The following is a 25,698-nucleotide window of genomic DNA, read 5'->3' as shown; positions in this document are numbered from 1 at the left end:
GTGGAGAGTGTTTAAGAAATGACATGACTGGAGTCACTTTTGAAAGACGGAAGATGAAGGACCGGCCAGAAGAGTCAAGACTCAAGCACTATGGGACATCAGGGATGGGGCTTTTCCTCTGACAGCATCTAAAAAATCTGTAACAGTAAGCAATTTGATAATATATCAACTTCCTACATCTTTATAATTAGCCAGACTGTACAACAAGAGACCCTACACAGGACAACACAGTTGTAGGAAAAAATGGTGCGTTTTTAAAAGACATACTTTTTGACATGAGAATGTGGGCTACTTCTGTGCAACTAAGTATTGATGAAAGCTCTTATAGCATGTCTAGGTCAGAGACAGCTTGCAAAAACCCCACGGGTCTGGGGAGGGCTGGGAGCTGGGGTCGGGGTGGGGGGAACTTCCATACAATCAGGAGGTCAAAACAAGTGTGTACAAAACACGGAGGGAACAAGTCAACATGGGCTGTGATTATGAAGAGATGTACCTAACATTTTAGACTAGACGTCTGCGAAGTTTTATTTTTGTAAATAAAGTTTTATTGGAACACAGCCATGCCCACTGATTTACATATTGTCTATGGCTGCTTTCTAACAACAAGGGAAGAATTGAGGGGCTGCATGTTGTCCCCAAAGCTGAAAATACTTACCACCTGGCCCTTTACAGAGTGTTTGCTGAGGCGTGGGAACTGACACATGCAAACAAGAACAAGGGGCCCCCCTGGGAGGAACAACCTTGTTCCCAAAGCCCCTCTGCGCTCCTCTCTGAGTAGGGCCCCCAGAGGTGGCCACACACTTCTTTAAATATCTTGGGGTGGTAAATCTTCCATCCTCTAGAGTGGATTTAATTTCTGGAAACTACCCAAGGCTTTTCAAACCAATTCAGGTGAAAGGTGGGTGATCACACCAAGGAATGAAACACATGAGCCTGCCAAGGGCAGAACGCGTGCCTTAAACACTGGGTGAATTGAAATGGCAGTGAGAAATGTGGTTTCATTATAAAGCTGCGCAACTTTATTTCTCGTGTCTCGTTAATTGGGGACAACGTCATCTGATGTTCGGGCCTCAGCCCGATAGTAAAAGACGTCTTATAAGACCAACTGCATTCCACAGGAACCTGTGGTCTGGGGATGGCTGTCCTGGGAAGTCTTTGGAAAAGATGGGGCCTGCTGACAGAGAAGGACACCTGGCCATTACAAATGGAGACACTGTGGCCCACAGAGGAGAAGGGACTTGTCCAAAGCCACCCAGCATGGAGTCTCAAGGTTCAATCCATCCAGAGTGGTTAGAGTGTTCCAAGTTCTGAGCCAGAAGCTGTGAGTGTAAATAAAAAATGAGTACATGCTGAGTCCCTGGTATCTAGTAAGACAGCAATGTCAATAAAAGCACGGAAATTTAACAGGTCTTGGCCATGTCCCCTGCCCTGAATCTGTTTTCTTATACAAGAAATGGACAATAACCTCCTTGCAGAGTTCCTGGGAGGATTACAGTTTAGTGTTGTACCTAAAGCACCCAGCAGAGTACAGCATAGAATAGGTTCTCAATACAAAGTAGCTCAGAATCTGTGGTGCAAGGGCAAGTGCAACTGGGTGCAACATCCCACTGTCTTCAGCCACAGCGCTTGCGCGGACACACGCTTCCATACAGGAAACTCCAAGACTGCACAGCCTCTGTGGGCACCTGTCCTATGCCTGGCCCGGTTCAGCCTGCCTGCTGTAGGGAAGTTAACAGAGAGGGAAACTGCAATCTGCCTTTGGAGCAGCCACGTTCCCAGCCCGAGGGAATCAGCCCCTCTTTCCGGGACTAACTCCTTCAGCAGGACCACAGCTGTAAACACAGCACAGACCCATAGGAACCGAGAAACAGAAGTAGATGAAGGCAGGTAGCCCTGGCTTTTGGAGGCAGCCAGGATAGATGTCTTCCGAAGGGTCAAGGGAAAATCCCCACACCTTCCCTGGTCGTAAATAATGCCAGTAAGTTCCTTCACGCTGGCCTCTCTCCCTGTATGCAATAGCCCAATGTGCCAGTGGGAGTAAAGGAAGAGAGGGTGTGCATTGTATCTTCCGGTGCCTGGCTGCGCAGTTCCGATAAGAGGGCTGTGACCATAGACACAGACAGATGATGTCCTGATCGGGCACCAAGGGCCACCACTGGCACCGCCGAGCCAGCTTGGTGAGCTTATATAACAAAGGGCTTGTCATCACTTCCTGTGAGCCTCATCGCCCACATTCCAACACAATGAGAGGCTCTCTCTGCCCTGGCTTTGAAGTTCAACTGCTCATTCACAAGGCTGGGCAGAGCCTGGCTGGGAGGCAGAGAGCCTACACTGGCTCACCTTCCCATTCCCCTTGCCCTTGCCATGTCATTAATTTACTTGGAAAAAATGTTCCTTTGTGATTAAATAGTGTTTGCTTTTAAAAACTGAAAAATATCCAACCTTGCAGTGACAACCGCTATCCACACTTGGGTCTATTTACTTCTGGCCTTTTTTCTACCTGTGTAGGTGGGAATGGGGTAGGGGGAGACTACAACTATTCGGTTTCTTATACCCTACTTTTAAAGTCTTCTGTGGTGAGCCTTTCCCCTCTTGACTCTTCGGCAGTTGAGTTACTCAACCCAGCTCTGGGTGGCCGCATTCCTTTCCACCATATACATGAACCATTTCCCACAGTTGGATATTTAAGTAATTTCCTTTTTTTTTTTTTTCCCAAATGCTGTAGGATACTGGTAGCTAAATCATTGTGACTCTCTTCACTCTCTCCTTAGGATAAACTCCTAACAGGGGAACCACTGGGCCAGAGAGTAGCAACTTTTCAGCTTCTCTGTGTTGTTCCCTCAGTTTCCCGTTACTCTTTCTGACCTGGAACCAAGTCTACAACATTTTTAAGGCAACCTTGATTTATAAGGTCCTTTTACAGTGGCCTTATTGGCTGACCTCATGATAGGGATGAACACCCTCATTTAAAGATGGGAAAATAGGCTCAGGAAGGTCAAGTGACTTACCCAAGGTCATAGACCCTCAACTTGAACCCAGACTAAGCCTGAACGGTCAGTGCTCTCTCACTGCTCCACACTGCTGCTCTCAGATCCCTAGGCCAGCGTCGGAGCGGGCATTCCGGAGTGTTTTAAAATCGAGTGCACGATGATCTAAAACACACACAGCTTGCTACAAATCCCTGAGACACATCCTGTGATTCTGGGTCCACCTGTCAACGTTTGTCAGTCTTGACCATCCAACCACAGACCAATGCAGGGAAACATGCCACGGTTCTTCAGCAACAGGGCTCAAGTGGTCTTTTATTCTGCAATGGGTAAGATTCTCTTTTACTACTAAAGAACTAAGGAATAGAAAATGTCATGCCCCTAGTGGCTGCAGGGATAAACTTAATAATGACAATCTAACTCACTTCTTTCTGATTTTTAGACTGTGAATACAGGATGACCTTAGATTTCACATTCAAACAAGCCTTTGGAATTCAAAAATCCAGATCTTCTAAGGAAGCCTTCCTTCTTCCTACAAGGGAAGCCCTGATTTCCCTTTCCGAATTTTTTAAAGAAAAGTCTGGGGAACACAAGACGGCATGAACTTCTTGTTTTGTTTCAGTACCCTTTATAAATGTAAAGTTTCCTCCCCACCTATCAGCAATGTCCCAGTTAAAATGACCCTCTGACTGAATGAAGGTGTACAACTGAAATTTACTTGCAGAGTAAGAAATATTTGAGCACAGACAGAACTATAGCCTCTGAACTTGAAGGAATCCAATGTTCTAAAGTACTTGCTGGGTTGTAGAGAAATAGGTAAAACCAGAAGAAACCATCAAAAGCAAAGAAGTTATGAAATTTTCTGGAATAACCATTCCCCAAAGGATCTGACAGGTATAAAGAAAGGCATTTCTAATTTAGGAGAGGAATTAAATAGTACCCCCCCCCAAAAAAAAATGTGCCCTCACCCTCATCCACTGATTTCTTACTTTCAAACTCCTCATTCAGGGATCTCTGTGAGCCGTCAGAAGCAATTTCTGCTTCCTCTGGAGGCTTCATGTCTAATACGTTTAAGGACTCCTTAACACAAAGTGTTTGCCTGGATGGAGAAAAGTTCCTCAGCTTTTTCAAAACCAGGCCCACTTCTGCTCTAGTCTGAGGGTGATAAAGAACCAGAATCAAGGGTGCACACAAAAATCAGGGTGGGGCGGGACAAGAGAAGGAAGGCAAGGCCCCAGACACACGCCTGGTTTGGGCGTCTGCACTTTGAGAACATCAGGCCCAAGGCCTGCGTGTGTGATCCAGGCCTTGACAATGTTCTCAGCTGTCCTGTGGGTGACTCGGAAGTGATGACACCGATTCCCACCATCTTGTCACTTCACAGTCACGCCACAGATGGCCTTCAGATGGATCCCAGGCCTTGCAGAAGCCCAGCAAGGAGGAGCTGAATGACAGCTGAATTCCCCAAGCGTGTGCCCCAAGCATGTGGCAAGAGCCCCCTGAGCTGGCCTGATGTCACATTATTCCTAGATCTTTATTTACAAAGCATCTCTTCAGGAATTGGGAAGTGTGCTCTGCTGGCCAGAGGGGCCTCTGATTCAGCCATGAATGAGAGAGGAATTGGACAGGGATCCTCAGGGGAGCCTTCAACTGAGCCCAGCAAACATCTTCATCAAGGCTAATGTTTCTTCCCTCCTGGGGACCCAAAGCCTCCTGAGCACTTCCTGCTTCTCAGAGCTCCTCCCGTGGAGGATGTCCTCTGAAGGTCAGCATCCTAGTGGCAGCCAGAACCCCAGCGCTCCCTTCTCCCTTTTGCATTCCCTTCTTCTGAAGCCTCCAGCAGCAGCTTTACTGTGGCTCCTTCGACCTGCTATTGTTTGCCCGGACATCCTGGGCTGCCTCCAACTCCCCGAGGTGCTGTCAACAGATGGGAGAGCTGGACCTCAGTCTCAAGGTCAGGTGACTAGCTCTGTGGCCCCCCAGAACAAACAGTGCATGCTCTCCCACCTCCTTCACCCCACACAACTTCCCTCATAGAGGAGCTAGCTGTTCAGTGGCTCTGCCCTTTCCTGCTCTGTGTTTCTACAGAAGCAAGCAGCTGAGGTGCTGCTTGGTTCATACAAGGCCTCCTCCCACCCAACTATCCAGAAAGACCATAGGTGGAGACGTAACTCTATTTCTGACCCAGGCCCCGGGACCCCTGGTGCACCATCCGTCTGACTCTGACAGAATGTGGACAAAAGCTCTCCTGGACTGGGTACTTACAAACTACACAGAGGGCATATCTCAACTATTGATGAGAGTGATCCAGAGAATCTATCCCCTAGACAGGTACTCGGTCGATTTCCCTCCATTGCCCAATGTCATCTGAGAGCTGCCTGAGCAGTCAGTCACAGTATGGGCGGGGGGGGGGGGGACTTCCCTGGTGGTCCAGTGGTTAAAGAATCTGCCTTCCAATGCAGGGGATGTGGGTTCGATCCCTGGTCAAGGAACTAAGATCCCACATGCCGCAGAGCAACTAAGCCCGCGTGCCGCAACTACAGAGCCCACGCACTCTGGAGCCCATGTGCCACAACTTGAGAAGCCTGCACGCCGCAACGAAGAGCCCGCACTGCAGCAAAAGATGCCGCATGCCACAACGAAGATCCCACATGCCGCAACGAAGATCCCACATGCCGCAACTAAGACCCAATGCAGCCAAATAAATAAATATTTTAAAAAAGAAAGAAAGAAAGAATGCAGACTGGGGTCAGGCCAGTCTGCATAAAGCATTTGGTGTCCTCCCAATGGGGCTCCCCACCCCCAGGCTCAGCTTAGGCCTCCCTCCCCCAACCCTCTCTAACCCATCCCCTTAAGAGGGAGACAGATAGGTTTTTTTCTAAAGCCCAGATCTGACCCTGTCACTCCTGTGCTCCACCACCTTTCATTACCAGAGGACAGACCAAACTCTGTGGCCTGTCCCTTCGGGCCTTCTGTCACCTGGCCTTATCTCTCACTCTTGTATATTTTCTTTTGTCTTCTCACAGCCTCTCCTTCAGTCACTTCGGACCACTCGCAAAGCCCCTCCCAGGATGTCCTCGTAACATCCACAAATCTCTAAATATCCAAATCCTCTGTATCCATGAAGGCCCAGCTCCCGTGCCACCTCCTCCATGAAGCCTTCCTGATGCTACTTTGGCAGCATTATCTTGAGAAGACATATGGAGAGTGCCTGGCTCAAACCAGATGCTTTATTAACAGTAGAAAGCTATGGTTTTTAAATGGCTCTGGCCTCATGGTTTTGGAACAACCAGATGATACAGAACTGACCTCTGTCACTGTTCCCTATAGCTGTGTAGCACAGAGGTTAAGGGCAGACAGAAGCCAAACTAACTTCCTGGGCTTCACACCCCCACCTGCAGCTCTGCCCATTACTAGCTGTGTCACCTATTGACAAAGTACTTAAAAAAAACAAAACAACCCACACATGTTTGCCCTAGTTACTCCATCTGTAAAATGGGACTCAATAGAACTTACATCCTAGGGTGTCATGAGGTTCAGTGAGTTAATATTCATAAAGCACTCAGAACAGAGTGGTGATCCAGGTAGAGTTTTTACTTCTATTCTCCCACTGCAGAGAATCATAGGTCAACCACAAACTGACTGTCAATATAAGGATAGGGATAATTTTTGAGGACAACCTCACCCGGCCAGAAAGGGAAGTCCCACTGGCTTGACTGTGGCTATAAGAAGCCCAGAGTTCGAGGCTGGGTTGAGGCCCAGGACAGACTGTGGCCAACAGAATTCACAAAGCTCTTCCTACATGCCACGCATCGTGCTTAGCCATTTAAACAACTAATTTTATTAAATCCTCACAAAGACCCTAGGTACTGCCCCTGAACCTCATCTCCAGAGTGTTTCATCATCTGTAAAAAGGGGATTCTAACAGGACCACCTCAAAGACTGGCCGTGAGGATCACACACAGAAAGTGTCCCACAGGCACGAGGCACAGAGTGAGGGGTCAGGAGACACTCTCTATTATTACATGCCCATGTTAGGACAGATGAGCATTGCAGGCCCGGAGAAGCTAACCCCAAATTACTAAGCTTCTGAGCACCAGGTCCAGGATTTGAGCCCAGACTTCTGACCCCAAAACCAGTGCTCATTTCACATCACCACAGTGGACACCCCTAGGGTCCTGCCGTGTTTGGATCAACAGCTCTGGGCACCTGTGGTGTGTAGCGTCACCGGCTACCCCCACAAAGGGCAAACACCTGGCCCGAGAATACCTGGCTCCTGACACCACGCCGCTCTCAGCCGGGCAGCTTCTGCTCTGCTTGTTACCTGCTCAGCGCTGAGGTCCTGATGGCAAGATCCCACCTGCTCCCCCGGAATCTACTCCTGACTGCTGCTCTCCTGCTCTCTTTGCCCTGAGACCCCCAAAATCCACCTGGGAATCGAATCCAACGATGCTCTGCTCCCCATCTGGTCACGCTTCAGAAGGATTAACTCCTCAGGGTCAACCTCAGCCCCCCCAATGCAGAACCCGCTCCAGCCTGCCACTTCCTGCCCGGGAAGCTCCTGGACTGGGGGGTCCATCAATGCCCTCCACACTCGTGATGCTGAAGGGTACTTGCCCTTAGCAGTTGGTGTCCTGGCTGGGAATCTGGCTCTATGGGGAAATGTTACAGCCTGCAGCTTCCCTCTGCCTTTGAAGATACGATCACACATCTGAGGGTCGTCATGTGGAAGAAGTAAGGTTAGACTGGTTCTGCTTGACCTCAGAGTCCAACTAAAACAGTAACAGAATCCACAGAGAGAAAGAGGTCAGCCAGCAGAGCTCCCATAAACACCAGGTACTCAACAAACCTGTACTAAGTTGGAGGGAACAACAGAAAAAACTTGAAAGCTCAGCTGTGCAAACGAGTGTGTGCTCATGTGACAAATCCCCCCATCACTGGAAGTCTTCAGGCACAGATGCAGGAGGGTTGGGACTGGATGATCCCTAGGCTCCCCTGGAACCCCAAACTAAGTTCCAGGACAGCAACTTTCAGCATTGGCTGCATATCAGAATCACATGGGGACCTTCCAAAAGTACCGATACTCAGGCTCTGTCCCCAGAAACCATGGTGTGATTAGTGTGAGGTGGAGCCCAGGCAACTAAAAATTTTGAAAAATGCTCTCCTGGTGATTTGTGCTGCCAGGGCTGGTCTAGGTAGGGTTCATTGACATGCTGTGACACACAGCATAGTGAATTAGGCAGACACCCTCAGCCTCTTAGACCCATAAAAATGTTCATCCGTGTTCATGCAGAAAATTCTGCATCTTTTTTCTCCTTGATTTATTCACTGTGAACACTCCTGGTCTTAATCTGTTCCATCAACACCAATTCATTAATGTCACAAACCCCACAGCAGACACTGCAGGATGGATTATCCCGACGCTGGCCTGAGCCAGGAAAAGAAGCACGTGCAACAGAGCCTCGGAAAGGGTCTCTCACTAATTGAAGACATAGGACACCTGGGTTGAGGGGACAGAAGAGGTCGGCGGGTGGGGGAAGAACTCTGTAAATTCATGTCACTTGCATTGGACTTTGGTGGGTGTGAAAAAAATTTAAATGACCAAAATAATATAGTCCCCACATACCACACCTTCAAGTCCTCTCCATCCTTCCAGTCTGAGCTCTGCTACCCATGGTCCACTACAGTGCTGCCCGTGCCCACCTCAGGTTCCAATGCTTCTTGTTACTCAGAGTCATTACCTGCCTCTGTATCCTGGCACTGAACACTTTCTGCCTTGCAGCAGAAATATTCCTGGGCCTTGAGTTAGAGTGCCGGGGCTTACTTATCGCTGATGGTCTGCACGACTCAGCCCAGTGCTGGAACATGGTGGGTATCTAAAAAATGTTTGCTGCATGGATGACTGAATGCTGCACCCCTCTCTCCACAAAAGTCCCCATGCGAAAGCTGAAATGGACCCACCCAGATAAGGCTACATAGGCAGGGCGAACAGTAAGTGGCTGCACTGAATATACCTAGACAGTCGGCCCCCTGGTCCTGGAGGAGGAAGCTGACTCCAGCAGAGGGGAGGCGAAGCTTTCCTGGCCTCATCCCACCCACCGCGTCAGGTATGGCATCCAAAGATGAAGGGCTAATACCCAGTTACTTCCCTCAGGTGTCAGGAGTTGAATGTATAATAAGTGCATGGGTATCTGCAGACGGAAGGTGTCATTTTATAAAGACAAGGTGAAATCATCATTATCATAATAGCTAATGAGAATTTAACACAGTCAGGGCAAGATGGAGTCAAAATATTGAAGTCTAAAAAGGCACCTGAAGAAATACAGACAGCTCACAGAGCAAGCAAGGAGGAGAGGATGTCCAGACACAGACTGGTCATTCGGAAAAATAACATTAAAACCCTACCTCATACCCTGAAATCAAACTCCAGATTAAAATGTCAACGTTAAAAAAGAAAGAGGGACTTCCCTGGTGATCCAGTGGTTAAGAATCTGCCTTCCAATGCAGGGGACGCGGGTTCGATCCCTGGTCGGGGAACGAAGATCCCACAGGACACAGGGCAACTAAGCCACACGCTGCAACTAGAGAAACCCGCGCAGTGCAACAAAAAAGTCTGCGTGCTGCAACGAACGATCCCATGTGCCACAACTAAGACCTGACACAGCCAAAGAAAGAAAGAAAGAAACCATCAAAGTATTAGAAGAAAATACACTGGAGTACAGAAAACTTTTCTAAGCAGCACACTCAAAAATCATGAGAAACATCAACTGATTCAGCAACAGAAAACCATTCAGTGTAAACAACAAAAGCAACCACCAGATACAGAGCCGAAAGGCAAATTACAAACTTGTAAAAAAAAATACCCTGCAACCCAAACGGCAGGCGAGGGGCTGCCATCCTTAATCCACAAAGAGCTCTTACGGATCAATAAAAAGATAAACCCTATGGCAGGAAGGATGGACAGATAGAAGTACACAATTTCGGAAAAGAGACACAAGCAGTCAACAAACATATGCACCAGTAACCTAAGAAACTGCAAATTAAACTAAATTGCATTAGAGTAAAGCAGGTGAAAACTTGTAAGGTCTTTCTAGTATTTGAAAGAATGTATCAAAATTTTTATCTTCCTACCCAACAATTCTCCTCTGGGAATCAATCCCAGATAAATAATCACAGACTTATTTATGCAAAGAATTAAGTTACAAAGATGTTCACTATAGCACTGTTAAATTAGTGAAAACTGGGAGAGCCTAAATAAGCAAACAGAATACTATACAGACATTAAATTACTGTTGTTGAATGTTTAAGACAATGTAGACATCTTTCCATGTCTTTAAGCAAAAAGAACACAAATAGATACACACAATATTAATTTTTGTGAAGGGAAATATATATATACACAGACACACACACATATATATATGCACTGAAAAAAAGGCTAGATGGAAAAACAGTGAAATGTTAACAGCGGTTTCTCTGAATTGTAGAATTAAAGTTGGTTTCTATTTTAGTTTTGCTTATCAGCATTTTCTATACCAAACCTGTCTTAGTTTTGTTGAAGGGGGAAGAAAAAAGTTAACACAGAGATAAACATTGAAATATATCAAAAAATCCAAGCTTGCTGTTCTGAGGAACGGCCTTAGAACACAGCCAACTCGCATCTGCCCCACATGGGAGAGCAGGTAGGGGCTGAGTCATTCCGCGAATGCCACGCGGGCCCCAAATCACATGCACAGCTTTGGAATGTACCGGGAGGATTACGAGGTTGTCTGGCTTTCTGGGAGTACACGCCCCACAAAACAGTGAAGCTTCCCTGTGAAGAATTTTCTGGTCATTTTCATTTTTAGAGTTTAGCTGTGGCCTGTAGAAACCAGGAAAGTTCCTTTCTTCCTCCTTCTGTTTGCCTCCTCCTCGTAGCCCACCTACTGGTAGAGCCCCAGATGAGAAAGAACATTGGCAACAATCACAAGCGCTCCGTAATGAAACGCTCTGCTTAGCAAAACAGGCAGGTTCCAGCCTCCTCTTCACCCTGCTCTGGTGCCCAGCTGAGGCACACAACACAGCAGGTGGCCTCCCAATTTGGAGAATGGGGGCAATTTTCGACCAGTGGCAGGTGGCCCTTCACATCCAGCTCCCTGCCTCTTTCCTCTATCATGTGCAGTTACACCAGTCAATCCCCAGGCTCTGGCCACACCTGCTTGCGCCCAGCAGGGGTCCCTTTCCAATCTCAGTCACTGTCGACAGGACCCCTTCTGTCTGGGATGCCCCATGTGCACCTTCCTCTGGACCCACCTCCCAGATGACTTCCTCTTCCAGGTGGTTTCCCCCAGCCCCAGACAGAGGCCACCCATGCCTTCGCTGGGTTCTCAGAGTGTGTTTGGCTCTTAAGTCCCAGAATCAGGTGCTGGATCAACTTCACTGGCTGGACTATGACTGCACTTCCAGGGTCCTCCCATCTCAGCTAATGACAATTCACCCTCCCGGCTGCTCAAGCTAAAACCCGGAGTCATCTGTGACTCTCCTCACCCCTCACATCTCACGTTTCATCTGGCAGGAAATCCTGCAGCTCTACCTTCAGAGCATGTCCTGAATCTGGTCTCCTCTCATCACCTACCGCTAGCACCCCAGTTCCTGTGGCTGAAGGTCCTCCTAGCTGGCCTCCTGGCTGGTCCCCTCCAGTCTATTCTCCAGTAGGCAGCCAGAGTGATCCTTTCAAAACCCAAAAGCCAGATGTCATTCCTCTGCTCAGAACCTCCACACTGACTTCCCATCTCACCCAGAGATAAAGCGAGAGAGGCCCGCAACACTCAGCCTCCCTGTCCCACCTCTCAGAACTCGTCTCCCCACTTCCTCTCCACCTGCTCCACTCAGTCATGCCAATCTCCCTGAAGCAGCCAGGCGTGCTCCTGCCTTGGACTTTTGCCCTGACTGTTCCCTCTGCCTGGAATGCACTTCTCTCCGAGAGCCGTGTGAATCACACCATCACACCCTTCAGCAAAGCCCTCTGAGCACCCATCTGAAACAGCACCCCACCCCAAACGGAGGCCCACCCCAGCTTTATTTTTCTCTACACTCTACCCGACATACTTTATTTGCTTGAATCCTCTCACAAGAGGGTAAACTCAGGGTAGCATGAATTTTTGTTTTGTCCACGGCTGTATCCCCAGCATCTAAATAGAACAATACCCAGCAGGTAGCCCATTCTCAACAATGTGTGTTTAATGAATGAATGAGGAGAAAGGACTTGGTATGGGCTCTCGGGGCCAGCTGAGGACTCGGAGTCCAGCCTGTAAGTGAAGGCCCAGCAGTGGACAAGCCCCGCCCCAGCCCACCCACCTATCAAGTCATTTCTCCCCTCCCCGGCCTTGGGAAGCCCCTTTCTGACCATTATTCTTAAGTTCTGCTTGGAAAACTCAGGGCCTGAGTCATTCCCCAGGGCCCTGACTAATTCTCTCTCCATCCCTTGGACCCACCTCCAAGATCCTTCCTCTACAGCATAATGGGAAATCCAGAGAGAGCTCCCCTTGGAGAAGATGGAAAGGAACTGAATGATTTAGAGGAAAATTCAGTTCTTCCTGGCCCATCAATTGAGAAAGTGCAAACTCTCAGGAAGCCAGTGCCTCCGAAAGTGAAACATTAATAGAAATATTACTGGAAAATACCAAACAGGAAGAGAAGGAAAATTCCATTGTGGAAGCAAGGTCCTCTGTCGATGCTCCTTAATGATCTCAGTAACTCGTTTCAGAATCAAAACACGGAAAGAACCGGAAATCAATCAGGCTGTCACCCTTCCTGTGGACTGGAGCTTTGGCCAAACCACCTCCACACCACCCCGGCACAAAGGGCACTGGGCTCAGAACACAAGGTCAACAGCCTGGCCACTGGCTCGGCCAGTTCCTGCTGGGAGGTAGGGTGGGCTCCATGCCTCCCTAGACCCTCAGTTTTTCCATCTGTAAAATGGGTGTTACAGCACCTTCCTCACAGAGTGACTCTTAGAGTCAAATTAATTATGGGTGTGAAAGTATCTTTTAAGCTGTGGAATACTCACCCAAATGTAGGAGTTTGGGTAGGTCCTACAATGCTAACAGAGGGGATTTTTATAAGAGTTTAAATCTAGCCACAAATAAGGCAGAGAAAATTCAGGTATGATATTGTGCAGCCTGAGGTGATATGGCACAGTGATTCAAAACAAAGACCCTAAATCCAGCTTCAAATCTCATCTCTGCCACTTACTGGCAGGGTGACCTTAGACAAGTTACTTAACCTCTCTGCCTCATGCTCTCATATGTAAAATGGGAATGACAGTAGCATCTACCTCAAGGGACTTTGGTGAGCAGTAAGTTAGCGCATGTAGAGCACAAAGAACAATGTCTGCCTTAGAGTATATGCAATGGAAGTACTGGCTAATACTGCTATTGTGGAAAGCTCCATCAATTCAAATGACTACTCTTTCTTGATTCAAACGCCTCCTCCTCCAAGAAGCCTTCCCTGTTTTCCTCAGTTGAAATGAACGTCCTCCTGACCCTGCTTCTCCTTCAGCTCCACGGAATCAAGGCTATGCCCAGAACAGCTTCTGTGCCAGGATGGCTCTCAGCTCACCCACAATACTTTGTTTATAGACAAATTCTGCCCACACCACTTTGTTTATAGACAAATTCTGCCATACGGAGCTGTGTTCTAACCTTGGTTCCTGTGTCCTCACCAGAAAATAAGCTCCTTACAGGCAGGCACTACCCAACTCCTGGTTCATCCCTGTATCCACACAGCTCCTGACAGTCGCCTGCATATGGCAATTTCTGTCAACACAAGCCAAACAAGTTACAAGTCAGTGTGGCAGACACCACCGGCAGCCTGTCTCCATCCTGCAGGAACAGCCTCCCTCAGAAAGCTGACGGAGGTGCTGCCATCAGCCAGCCAGCAACCCAGCTCTCTGCTTCAAAGCCACAAATCCCAATTTATTTTCTAGGGCCCAGCCTGACCTACCCCTTCGCCACAGGCCACTACCACTTGGCTCTCTCAGCACAAGATGAGAAAGTAAGCTCCAAGTGAAACTGCCCAGGGAAGCACTCAACCACAGGCAGGTTTAGCTTTGCTTAAATGGCCAAAGGAAAACCCACTTGTCTCAGATTTGCCTTTTAACACCTATTTTATGGGTCAGAAATGCTTTGGGGGAGAGGACGAGGTAAAGTCTTGGGGGTTCAGTCTGGGGAAATCAGTCATGTTCTGAGGTTGTCAGATTAGAAGACGGTCATCTGATCTCCTTCAAGGAAACTTAGGTTCCTTGTTGACAAGGGCCAAGATATCAGTTTGTTTTTTTTTTCTTAAAAGAGCACACACAGCCTCGCCAGTCCTTGAATGAGAAGACAACAGTTACAAGACACACATCTTGTGATCTTGTGCAGCTGTCCCTTGGGAAGTGGCAACTCTGTGTGCAGAATTTCTCTATGAAATAACTCAAGTGCTGCATTAACATCTCATTTATGGAACTCAGAGGGAGGTGAGGGAGGGAGAGAGAAAAGCCAGCTCTGGGGAGCCTTTGAGGACCACCAAAGCCCAGACTGAAAGGGATGGGGGAGGGGGTGCAAGAAGAGGAGCATTAAGTGAAGGGGAGCAGGAGACATACAACACACATTTCAGTAAATATCAGAGTCTTGGGACTTCCCTGGTGATGCAGTGGTTGAGAATCCGCCTGCCAATTCAGGGGACACGGGTTTGATCCCTGGTCTGGGAAGATCCCACATGCCGCAGAGCAACTAAGACCGTGCACCACAACTACTGATCCTGCGCTCTAGAGCCCGCGAGCCACAACTACTGAGCCCACGTGCCAAAACTCCTGAAGCCCATGCGCTCTAGGGTCTGCATGCTGCAACTACTGAAGCCCACACGCCTAGAGCCCATGCTCCGCAACAAGAGAAGCCACCACAACGAGAAGCCCGTGCACCGTAACGAAGAGTAGCCCCTGCTCGCTGCAAATAGAGAAAGCCGGTATGCAGCAATGAAGACCCAACGCAGCCAAATAAATAAATAAATAAAAAATCAGGGGCTTCCCTGGTGGCGCAGTAGTTGAGAGTCCACCTGCCGTTGCAGGGGACGCAGGGGACGCAGGTTTGTGTCCCGGTCCGGGAGGATCCCACGTGCCGCGGAGCGGCTGGGCCCGTGAGCCATGGCCGCTGAGCCTGCGTGTCCGGAGCCTGTGCTCCACAGCGGGAGAGGCCACAACAGTGAGAGGCCCGAGCACCAGAAAAAAAAAAAAAAAAAAAAAAAAAGATTAAAAAATCAGAGTCTTACTATCTCCATCTAAATCATTGAAAGGAGAGGAACAAATTGATAAAAAAGCATATAGGCTTTGAATTCAGACTGAATAGGTATAAACTGGGCCCCATCACTTGGTAGCTGTGTTATATTAGGCAAGTTATTACCACTAAGACTCAGTTTCTTTAACTGTAAAATGGGGGCAATACTATCCATGGTAGAGGAATAGCACTAAAGGCCCCAATAGCACTAATGACCTGTCTGTATCCCTGTCCTCTGCCATGGGACTTCGCAGCTCCTCCTCTCTCCCCGAATCCCGGCTGGCCTTATGACTTGCTTTGGTCAACAGAATGCAGCAGAAGGGACAGTAGGGACAGTAGGCCAGTTTCTTACCTCAAGAAACTGTATGGGCTTCTGTAATTTCTTGGAACCCTGCCACCATCATATGAACAAGGCTAACTCGCTGTAAGATGAGAGACCACATGGAACAGAGCTTACTCGATATAGCCAAGGCCATCCTAAACCAGGCATCCCCATACGTGTAAGAGAGCCTGGCTAGGACTGGCAGGGCAGCACATACACTCCACACTGACCTTAGATGCCTGAGTGAGCCCAGCTGAGGCCAGAAAAACTACTCAGCTGACGTGTGGGTTCATGGTCAATAATAAAGGCTTATCATTTAAAGCAGGGCTTGGAAACTACAGACCACAGGCCAGCTTCCCGTTTTTGTAAATAAAGACTGGATACAGCTACACCCTTTTAATTTATATATTGTCTAAGTCTGCTTTCAAGATACAATGGCAGAATAGTTGAATAGTTGTGATGGGGGCTGTCTGGCCTGCAAGCTAAATTATTTACTAACTGGCTCTTTAAGAAACTTTGCTAACCTCTGGTTTAAAACCAGAGTTTGGCATGATTTGTTATGCAGCAATAGCTAACTGATACAGTACATAAACCCCTTCTCCGGTGATTGTGAGGATTCAAGGACCAATTAAGCGGTTAGCCTGAAGCCTGGAGAACATACTTCTCTTCTGGGGAATCAATGGGAAAAACTGGGTTTGATATGCAGCGTTTTTCTCACACTACTTTCAAGGGACAGGACTTCAAAGGAGAAAGTGTTCCAAGCCAAACCACAGCTACCAAGCTTGGCTCTTACCTTTCCAATCAATTACTTTCTCAGAACTGGAGAATGTGGCTGTTAACCAAATAGAAATGACTGACAGCTCATGCTTGACCCTGGCTTCAATCAAGCTATACATCAATGATTTGAAGTGAAAAGGACTGAAAGACAAGTCACAACTCCCCACAAAGACAGTGAGACACTCTCTTCCTGTTGTGGCTCCAACATCCGTCTGCAACCTCCTGCCACACCCACCCTTCAGAGCCTCAACCATTCTCTTGGCACAAGCCTCTGCATGGAGAAGCTCAAATGCTGCCACCCCCTGAAAGCCCTCCTTGAATTCACAGACAGAGTTGAGGCCCTCCCAGCCCTTTGCACACCCTTCTGTTCTGGCATGCCACATGTTGCGACACTGCCTCATTACCTGTCTCTGTCTCCCAGACTAGATCTTGAAAAGCTCGTGTTCAACTACAAACTGAAAAGCTTCCCTCTTGGAAAGCTGGCCACCACTTATTCTCTCTGAATTGCCCCCTGCTTAGCACGCTGCTCAGAAACTGTTTGCTGAGTGTTTAAAAAAAAAAAAAGTTGAACATGATATTATTTATTCCTTAGGAAACATGTTATTTAACTCAACTCTGTGGATGCTGACAAAATATAAATTGTTGGTACACATCAGCATGTATTTAAAACTTGGGGAACTGATGTCATGGTGCATCTTGACTTTCTCAGTTGCAGTGGAAACATTTACTTAATTTTGATAAAAGAAACAAGACTTCAGCAGAAAATACAACTGGATGAGCCCTGTTTGGCTGCACAAAAGGAGACCTACCAAGTTACTGGCCTCTTTGTCATCATTATTTTTTTATAAAGACAACCTGAAGGAATAATATTTCCACCTACTAAAGTTTCATTTTTCTCTTCCCAGGAGTTCAGGCCCTCACTGTGTCTCACTCGGACTGTATTGTAATTGCCTCCTAACTCCAAACCCATTTCCCCCAGACTGTGGCAGCTGTGTGTAACCTGGGATCCTCCTCAACCATAGCTCTGAGTCTATCCTTTTCCTGACTCAACAGTCTTCAAGGATTCCCCTGTGGGGTCTAAACTCAGGACCCCACGTATCTCACATTGTCACCTCTCATTCCCCAAGTGAGGCCCACTGCAAGAAAGCTCTAGTTTCTAAGAACACCCTCCACATTAAGGTTTCATACATATATTTGCACACACATACGCCAACGCACATACATATATGGACACACGTATGCATGTACACTCACAGCACAGGCATCTAAGTGCTCCCGCAGGCTGCAGTCAGCCTTCTCCCCAGCTCAAAGCTGCCTCCTAGGTGAAGACCTCACTAAATTCCCCAAGACAAAAACACTGGGAAACAAATGATGAAAGACAATGTGTGTAGATATCCTCCGGAGGCTTAGGCCAAAGATTACTGCCAAGTCTTTTGCAGCCTTTATTCCCTTCCTCCTAGCTCGCCCTTGTACCAAGAGATCTCTGAGCACAAAAGTAAGTGCAGGGAAAAGCTGGTTAAACTGAAAACACAGTCTGTTACAGATGATTCTAAAAGGGAAAATGCCCCAAACTGGAGGCTGGCTGAGTGGGGCATATGTGACCAGGTGTGTGTGTGTGCCCCGGGACTTGCCTGGGAGAATAGAAGGATGCCCAAGTATGTGTCAGAAGGAAGCACAGGTAACTAAGGGAAGCAGGAGAAGGGCCCCCCAAAGATAAAGCTGGTTGGGAGGTGGCAATGGAGGCCCTGAAAGGAGGATCTGTGGACCAATAGCTCCTACTCCCATGCCATAGCAACCCTCAACACAGGCCGATGTTCAAAACACAGGGCCTGGCATGCAGGTGGCACTCAGCAGCCCTAGGGGTTCTTGTCCTAACTCCTAACAACAGAAAAAAGGAAGCTGGGTCTGAGATTAAGTGGGCTAGAGTAGGTTTTCCTGGATCTGTGGGTGAGGGGCAGAAGGCGGGCTCTGGGGTGTTCAGGGCTGGATCTGCAGTACGCCTGACCTTCCAAAAGCTATCTGGCTGGAAATAATGTGAAAACCAGGCTGCCTCCTGGCTGCCTGGCCAGGAATCGGGGGTGGGTGTTAGCCCCGGATTAGGAGGCAGTCCCACACAGAGGGCAGAGATGAGGACATCCAGAGTCTGCATCCCAAAGCAGCTCTGACCAGAAGACCCAGAGGGAGGGTTAAGAAGCCACCGTTTCATTAGTGTTCTCTAAGTGTGGTCCCAGGATCAGCAGCAAAAGATCACCTGAGAATTTGTTAGAAATGCACATTCTCAGGCCCCACACCAGGTGTGGTGACTCAGGCACTTCAGGCCATGGGTCCCACAATCTGTGTTTTAACCAGTCCTCCGCGTGCCAGTTTGAGAACCACTGCATACTATGACCCTTCCGGGCTCCTTCCCCTCCTACTCGTTAGAAAGAACATCTGGTAGCCACAATCCCTCCAACTCCAAGGATCACAACAACTTCTTAAAAGACCAAAGGGCTCAAAGTCACAACCTAGTATGTGAAAATACAGCCCAGAGAGATCTTTTTTTTTTTTTGACTGTGTTGGGTCTTCGTTGCTGCACACACGCTTTCTCTAGTTGCAGTGAGCAGAGCACAGGCTCTAGGCACACAGGCTTCAGTAGTTGCAGCAGGTGGGCTCAGTAGCTGTGGCTCATGGGCTCTAGACCACAGGTTCAGTAGTTGTGGCGCACAGGCTCAGTTGCTCTTCGGCATGGGGAAATCTTCCTGGACGAGGGTTCAAACCCATGTCCCCTGCATTGGCAGGTGGATTCTTAACCACTGTGCCACCAGAGAAGTCCCCAGAGAGATCTTTTTTAAAAACCACATTTGCTCACATCATTTAGCAGCTAAACGCCCTCACTGGCCCTCACTGTGCTTAGCTTTCAAGGTCCTCCCTCACCCGGGCCCTCCTGCCCCTCTGGGGTCCTGCCCAACTCTAACCTCTGAATTCTGGCCACAGGGCCTTTACCTGCAGTCCCCTACAGCACCAGGCTCTCTTCTGCAGCCAACCATAATAATGGTCCTCCCTGACCACGTTCCATCACGGCACTTATCATGCACACTGCGGCCTGGGCCACAGTATTCACTAGACCCTGTTCTAGTACCCAGCAAGGGAGAGCACAGAGAAGACCTGTAAGAAATATAAACAAGCCAAGTCTTCAACACACTTGACACTCCAGCTATAAAACTTATTATTCCTCAGTATTTGAAACAGTCTTAATTATAATTAGAAAAAACATTTACTAGAGTTCTGAAAACCATAAAGAAAGACTTCAGTGAGCAAGCAGAACGACAAGCAGTGGTAGAGAAAGGAGATTTGCCCACCTGGGGGTCATGGAGTAATGGGGGAAGGCACAATCTCTCTGGAGAGCTAGGGTGGGCCGTCCTTCCATCCCCAGGGACTTCAGGTTCTCCCAGGCCAGCACCTAGCCAAGCCTGGGCCACACATAAAGCAGCAGGGAGCCTCTCTGCTGTTTACCTCATAGATCAACCACAAACCCATAATCCTGGGGGCTCTCGGAGAAACCTCCTCTGTCCCCAAGGCAGCACCTGGGTGGCCACCTGGCTTCCAGCTCTTCGTCATTTAGGTATGGCATCCGGGGTGCTTAGGAAGCCCAGAGTCCATGCTTCCAAGATGTGTCCCCAAAACTGGCCCAGAGGGAGATGGAATCCACCGACTGCCCACGATGCCTTCGGCAGACCCAGCGGGGGGAGGAGAGAGTACTCGGGGGACCTAGGACCTTGGGGGAGAGGAAGTCAGGCAGAAAAAAATCAGGAGGGGCATCCCCTTACTCCTCCTGCCTGGAAAACAAAAACGATCCCTTTCCAAGCACCAGCTGGCAGGTAGGAGCCTGTCTCCCTCCTGTCTGGACATCCAGTCCTAAAAGAAACTCAGACTCTATCAGTCTCCCCCAGCCCACACCTGGGCAAAAGTTTACCTTTGGGAGAACGTAGGGGGCCAGAGGAGAACAAGAGGGACAGCGGCCTGATAGCCATCGCAAGGCACTGGGCCTCAGATGTAATCAAAACACTGCCTTCCACCAGAAGTAGACAGAACAAGTATTATTTCATGGAGGAAAGGAGGGTGTCACAGGCGTGTGAAGGGGGAGGAGAGGGCCCCATCTGGCTGGAATTAACTAACCTGCTTCAAAGGTGGGGATCGAGATGGTCTGATTTGTTAGGGAGGGGGGGTTGCACAAAATCGTCCCCCTCATCCCTGGGGCTGTATGGGGTGGGGGTAAGGTCAGGAACGAAGGTGAGGTTTTGGAGGGGTGGGTCTCCTTCCAGCTGGCTGGGTAGGCGGACCCCTCCCATGCGCGGCTGGAGGAACTGACAGGTCTAAGTGGAGCGCTCTTGTAGGCCAGCTCACTGCAACTGGAAGAGCACGCTTGGGGGTTCCCGGTGCAGCTCCACTACAAAAGGCCGTCCCATTTCGAAACCTGGAGCGGGGGGGTGGGTCAGGGCAGGGCGTTTAGAGGGATTTACATATATACATTTAAAGACAGCCGGTCTGAATCTGCCATCGGAAATGGGTAATATCCGGCGAGTCCCTTCCCAGCTCTGGACCTCAGTTTCCCATGTATAGAATCGGGCAGGAGGAAGAGGAGGTAGACAAGAGTAAACACGCTTTTAAGTCCGTGACAGCTCTGCCTCTCTGACTTTCCTCCTCGAGGGTCTGAAGGGCTAGTCTCTTTCTTGGGCAAGGCTGGGCGGGGCGCTCTCGTCAGGCTACTTCCGAAAGGGGCACCTGGCTGTGGGCTCAGAGGTTTTGGCAGTAGCAGTGAAAGAGACTGTGTCAGGAGGCCGGCGATCGGGGGCAAAGCGCATGCAGAGGCAGAACTGGGAAGCACCGTTGAGAGGCTTGACCCCAAAGGTCCTAGCCCGAGTGGATGTAGGAACTCGAAACTAGAGCGGTGCCTCAGTTTACCCGTGCGCACAGTGGCTCTGGAACCTCGGGTGAGGCCGAAGGGCGCCTTACCTTGTCCTTCTTGCCGGCACCGCTCTCTTCCGCGGCCGAGGCGCCACACCTGTTGAGCAGTTTCTTGCCTCCGCAGGCCGTCGGGCTCCAGGTACGACCGCCTGAGCAGGAGCCCCCCGAGGGTTCTGCGGCACCGCCCGCGGCGCTCTCCACCTTAATGAGGCGGTGCTTGGGGGAGATGTAGCGCACCTCGGCTGGAGTGGCGGGCCGCCGCTCGCTGCTGCTGCGGTAGAGGTGAGGGGAGCCCGAGGACGAGGACGAGGACGCGGCGGCGCCCGCGCCAGTGGAGGCACAGCAGCAGCCCGCGGCGCCCGACGCGGACGAGGCCGAGAAGGCACGCTGCCCCCCGCCTGGCTCCCCGCCGCCGCAGTAGTCCAGGCGGCACATGGCGCGCAGTTTGCGCAGAGACGAGCCGGGCCCGTTGTAGGGGTCCTCAAAGTCGCGCTCCTTCTGTGCGCGGTAGGCGCGGATAAGGTCGCTAGTGCTGCCGCTGTCGTCGGGCAGCGATCCCGACGAGGCCGAGAAGCAGGAGGCGGCGGCCGTACCGCAGGACGCCGAGGTGGCCGAGGGGGCCTGCGGCACGGCCTGGGGGGTCTGCGAGGGCCGCTCGCCCCGGCGCCGCTGCTCGCGGTAGTCGGGCCGCGGCGGCTGCGGGGGGCTCTTAGTCTTGCTGTTGCCCAAGCTGAAGTACTTGTTCATCCAGGCTTCGGATCTCGTGCCCTTCGCGGGCACGTCTCATGGGATCCGGCCGCGGCCCCACAGATAACTAAAGGCCCGGGCGCCCCCTTCCTCGGACGCTCTGGCCGTGCGCTCCGCCACGGAGCGCGCTCCTGCCCCGTCGGAACCGCAGCCACCGCCTTGGCCCGGATTCCCGGTACTGCTGGAACTTGTCGGCGTCCTCGGCCCCCCACTTCTTCCTTCCCGAGAACGCTGTAGCGAGCTCGGCACCCGGCCGGCTAGCAAGGCCTCTTGCTGCCAGACCTCGGCCCTGGCTCCGCCCCTCTTGCGCCCGGGTCCTGGGCAGAAGCAGCTCCCCTCTTCAGCACGCGCCACCTCCTGTGGCCGCCTCGGCGCCAGGCCCTGGGTCTCGCCTGAGGGCGCCGGGGTCCCGCGGCGCAACCGGCCCCGTCTCGCTGGCAGTCCGCCGCGTCCTAGGGCGAGAGGTTGCCAGCCTAAGCCTGCAGCGCGCAGAGGCCAAACCCTTCCCCGGGACCCGCGCGCTGTGCTACCCAGGGATCCCCACTGTTGGGAACACGAGGCTTTTCTAGTTTACGGCGTGACCCGCTTGGAGGAATTGCGGTGCCGAGACCCCTTAGGGACAGGGTGTCTATTCCCTACTTAAAGGGACGAAGACTCCGGTTCAGCCCACTGTGCCAGACCTTCGGAGGAATCCTTATGCAAATGAGCGTTTTAACAATCCAGATGACGGATGCGGCCAGGATAGGCGGCAGGGGTCCGGCCCCCCACCAGTTGGAGAGCCAAGCTAAGGGGAGGTCGGAATGTTTGCTTACCTTTTCACCTCTGAGGAAGTCGTGGCTTTAACTCTGTTCACGGCCAACCTGGCAGAGCGAGCTGTGGGAACGTTTAAAGCCTAAGATTGTAGGAGCTGGCAAGGCTCCATTTAATCCAGGGCCCTCATTTTACAGACGGAGAAACTGAGGCTCAGAGGAAGGTCACCCAGGTGGGCCTGGATGCTAGTTCCTGGTATGGTGGCGCCGAAATTGTGTCATTTCTACTAGTCTCTGCTTTGCAATTTAAGGTCGTCCTCTGATTATTAAAATGCGGAAACTGAGGCCGAGTGAGGAGCACAGCTTGCTTAGTAAAGCTTTTCCTGGGAGGCGGCATATGCTCTGCCGAGGAAGAGGAGCTGCCTAGAAATGAGGTAACTGCCAGTAGAGCCGGTGCTCCTTTGAATTAGGCTAATCAAGCTCCAGAATATGGCATACCCTAAGGTATGAATTGACACCTGAGAAATTCTCTAAGGATGCTAACTTATTAGGATTATAGTCCAAATCATTAATTACCTCCACTGGCAACCTGTATATTATAGATGGGCTTTGAGGGAATCTATTTTTTCCTGTATCCCTTAGGTAAAGTGGGACCTGTTAGGTCAGGGAGCAAGGCCAGTGACTCTTTTGGCCAGAACTGGAGGTGGAGGCCAGACTCGCAGTCTGAGGCTCTTGGGCAGGGAGGGCCTCTTCCCCTGCCTGAGGCCACCGTGGGGCAAGTGGCAGAACCTGGACTCCAACTTGGGTCTTACTCTGAAGGCTGTGCTCTGTCCACTCAGCCACAAACAGTGATGCAGTGGAATTGAGTGCAAACTGTCCCTTCAGGATCAAGCTATTTGCTCTTCCCCTCTGGTCAGACAGGACTGTCATCCTCTATGAGCCAGTTAAATTTTACAAACCCACTATATGACGCCATAGTCACAGACATCATCAACAACTACACAGCCCCTTCATTGCCTGAGATCTACTTTTTTAGAATTTCACAGCAAATAATCTATGATGTGTGTTGGGGGGGTGTTTGTGGGGTGTCTGGAGGATGGTGAGAGGACCCAGAAGTTGACCTGAGCTAAGATGTTTATTTTGGGTGTCCCTAGACTTAACTATCTCAGATTACCCTTTCACTCATTTCTCTACTGTATAAGCACTTAATTATCCCACAAGTAAGAGAGGCTCAAATAGAAAACCTGAAAGGCAAGGACATTCTCCTTGCGAGCCCCACCTTTCAACCAACCACAAATCCTCTCCTGCTCCCTTCCTTCCCATCTCTGCTTCTAGGTTCAGGAAGGAGGAATGGCCAGATCCTGGCAGCAGGCCAGGACACCCTGGGCAAGAGAGTCTTCTCCAGGATCTGGAAACTTGTTCCCTGCACGTGGGTTGCACATGGAAGAGTGATCTCTGCCTTTTCCAAAGGTTTAGGAAGAGAAGTTATATTTCACAACTTATATTTCCCATTTCACTTTCAGCAGGCCATGGGGTCAGACCCACTTTTCCATGTGATGCCTCTGCTGGGGTATAATTTGCAAGCCAAAATTATTGTAATGCTATAGTATTATGCCAAAAACTTCCAGAGCACTTGTGTGCTCAACCCCTACATGTTCTGTATATAATTAACCCTTCTCAGCATCCCTACAATCTCGTGTTATTCCCAGTTTACAGATGGGGTAACTGACCTAAGGTAGTATTTATTTCAAGCAGGCAAAAAAACACATGGATGTTTTCCTTTGGGAACTAATAGTGACATCTTACAAGACTCAGAGTCAGAAATAATCAGTCTGAAAGGAAACAGAAAAGTTCCCGAAAGACGATGTTGGAGAAGCAGTGTGTCAAATGGTTAGAGGAGACAGGGACTTGTAAGAAAAGGATCAGAACGCTATAGATGGTTAGAGCTGGACAGACTCTTCAGAAAGCCAGCCACCCCATTTCAGAGAGAAGGCGGACCAGTGAAGGGAAGAGGTTGAGTCAAGAGGCATGGCTGGGATTGGCATCCAGTGTCTTTGACATCACAAACCCAATTCTATGGCCATCATTCTTGGCATTTTTTACTTTTATATCCCCCCTTCTTGTCCCCAGTTTTCTTATTGGAAGGGTTGGGTGTGGTCCTGTTCCTGTTTCTGTCCTGTCTCAACTTCTCATTTTAGACCAACGTGGGGACGTGGCAGCTCTTTTCTCTGCACTCCCAATATCTGGAGGTAGGCTCTGCCATTGGTGGAGGCCTAGAAAAATGGTGCCACCATCCCAACAGATTCATCAGACAAAACTTTTTCAGTTCAGTCTGTCAAATGTTAATGTCAGTCCCTTGCTATGTACCAGCCTGGGAGTCTCAGCTGGAAGCATGGATTTGAGAGTCATTAATCCTCAGTGAAGGCCTGAAGCAAAACCCTCAGTCATCCTTGACACCTTTTTTATTCCTGCTCCATCCAGCCCATCAGCAAAGAATATGCAGAATCCTACCATGTCTCACCACCTCCACTGCCCCTACCCCGGTCCAACTCCTTCATCCCTTGACTGTATCATTGCAGGCGTATCCTACCCATTTCCTGGTTTCTTTCTCAACGCAGCAGCCAGTGATCCTATTAAAAATGAATCTGGGGGCTTCCCTGGTGGCGCAGTGGTTGAGAGTCCGCCTGCCGATGCAGGGGACACGGGTTCGTGCCCTGGTCCGGGAAGATCCCACATGCCGCAGAGCGGCTGGGCCCATGAGCCATGGCCGCTGAGCCTGCGTGTCCGGAGCCTGTGCTCCACAACGAGAGAGGCCACAACAGTGAGAGGCCCGCGTACTGGGAAAAAAAAAAAAAAAAAATCAATCTGATTAAATCCCC

General features: G+C 49.9%; 1 protein-coding gene across 1 annotated transcript in view; it reads right to left on the bottom strand.

Moving 5' to 3' along the window:
* The window catches only part of SHB (SH2 domain containing adaptor protein B), a 212,434-nt gene that overhangs the window by 114,928 nt on the left and 71,808 nt on the right, over positions 1 to 25,698 (bottom strand). Inside the window, 3 exon segments of the mRNA XM_024734432.1 lie at positions 21,372 to 22,105; positions 22,146 to 22,247; positions 22,250 to 22,522. Coding sequence (XP_024590200.1) covers positions 21,372 to 22,105; positions 22,146 to 22,247; positions 22,250 to 22,522 — 1,109 coding nt within the window.

The sequence above is a fragment of the Neophocaena asiaeorientalis genome, unplaced genomic scaffold (assembly GCF_003031525.2).
Source record: "Neophocaena asiaeorientalis asiaeorientalis breed wild unplaced genomic scaffold, Neophocaena_asiaeorientalis_V1.1 scaffold192, whole genome shotgun sequence".
NCBI lineage: Eukaryota > Metazoa > Chordata > Mammalia > Artiodactyla > Phocoenidae > Neophocaena > Neophocaena asiaeorientalis.
This window is presented reverse-complemented; position numbering and strand designations above follow the sequence as displayed.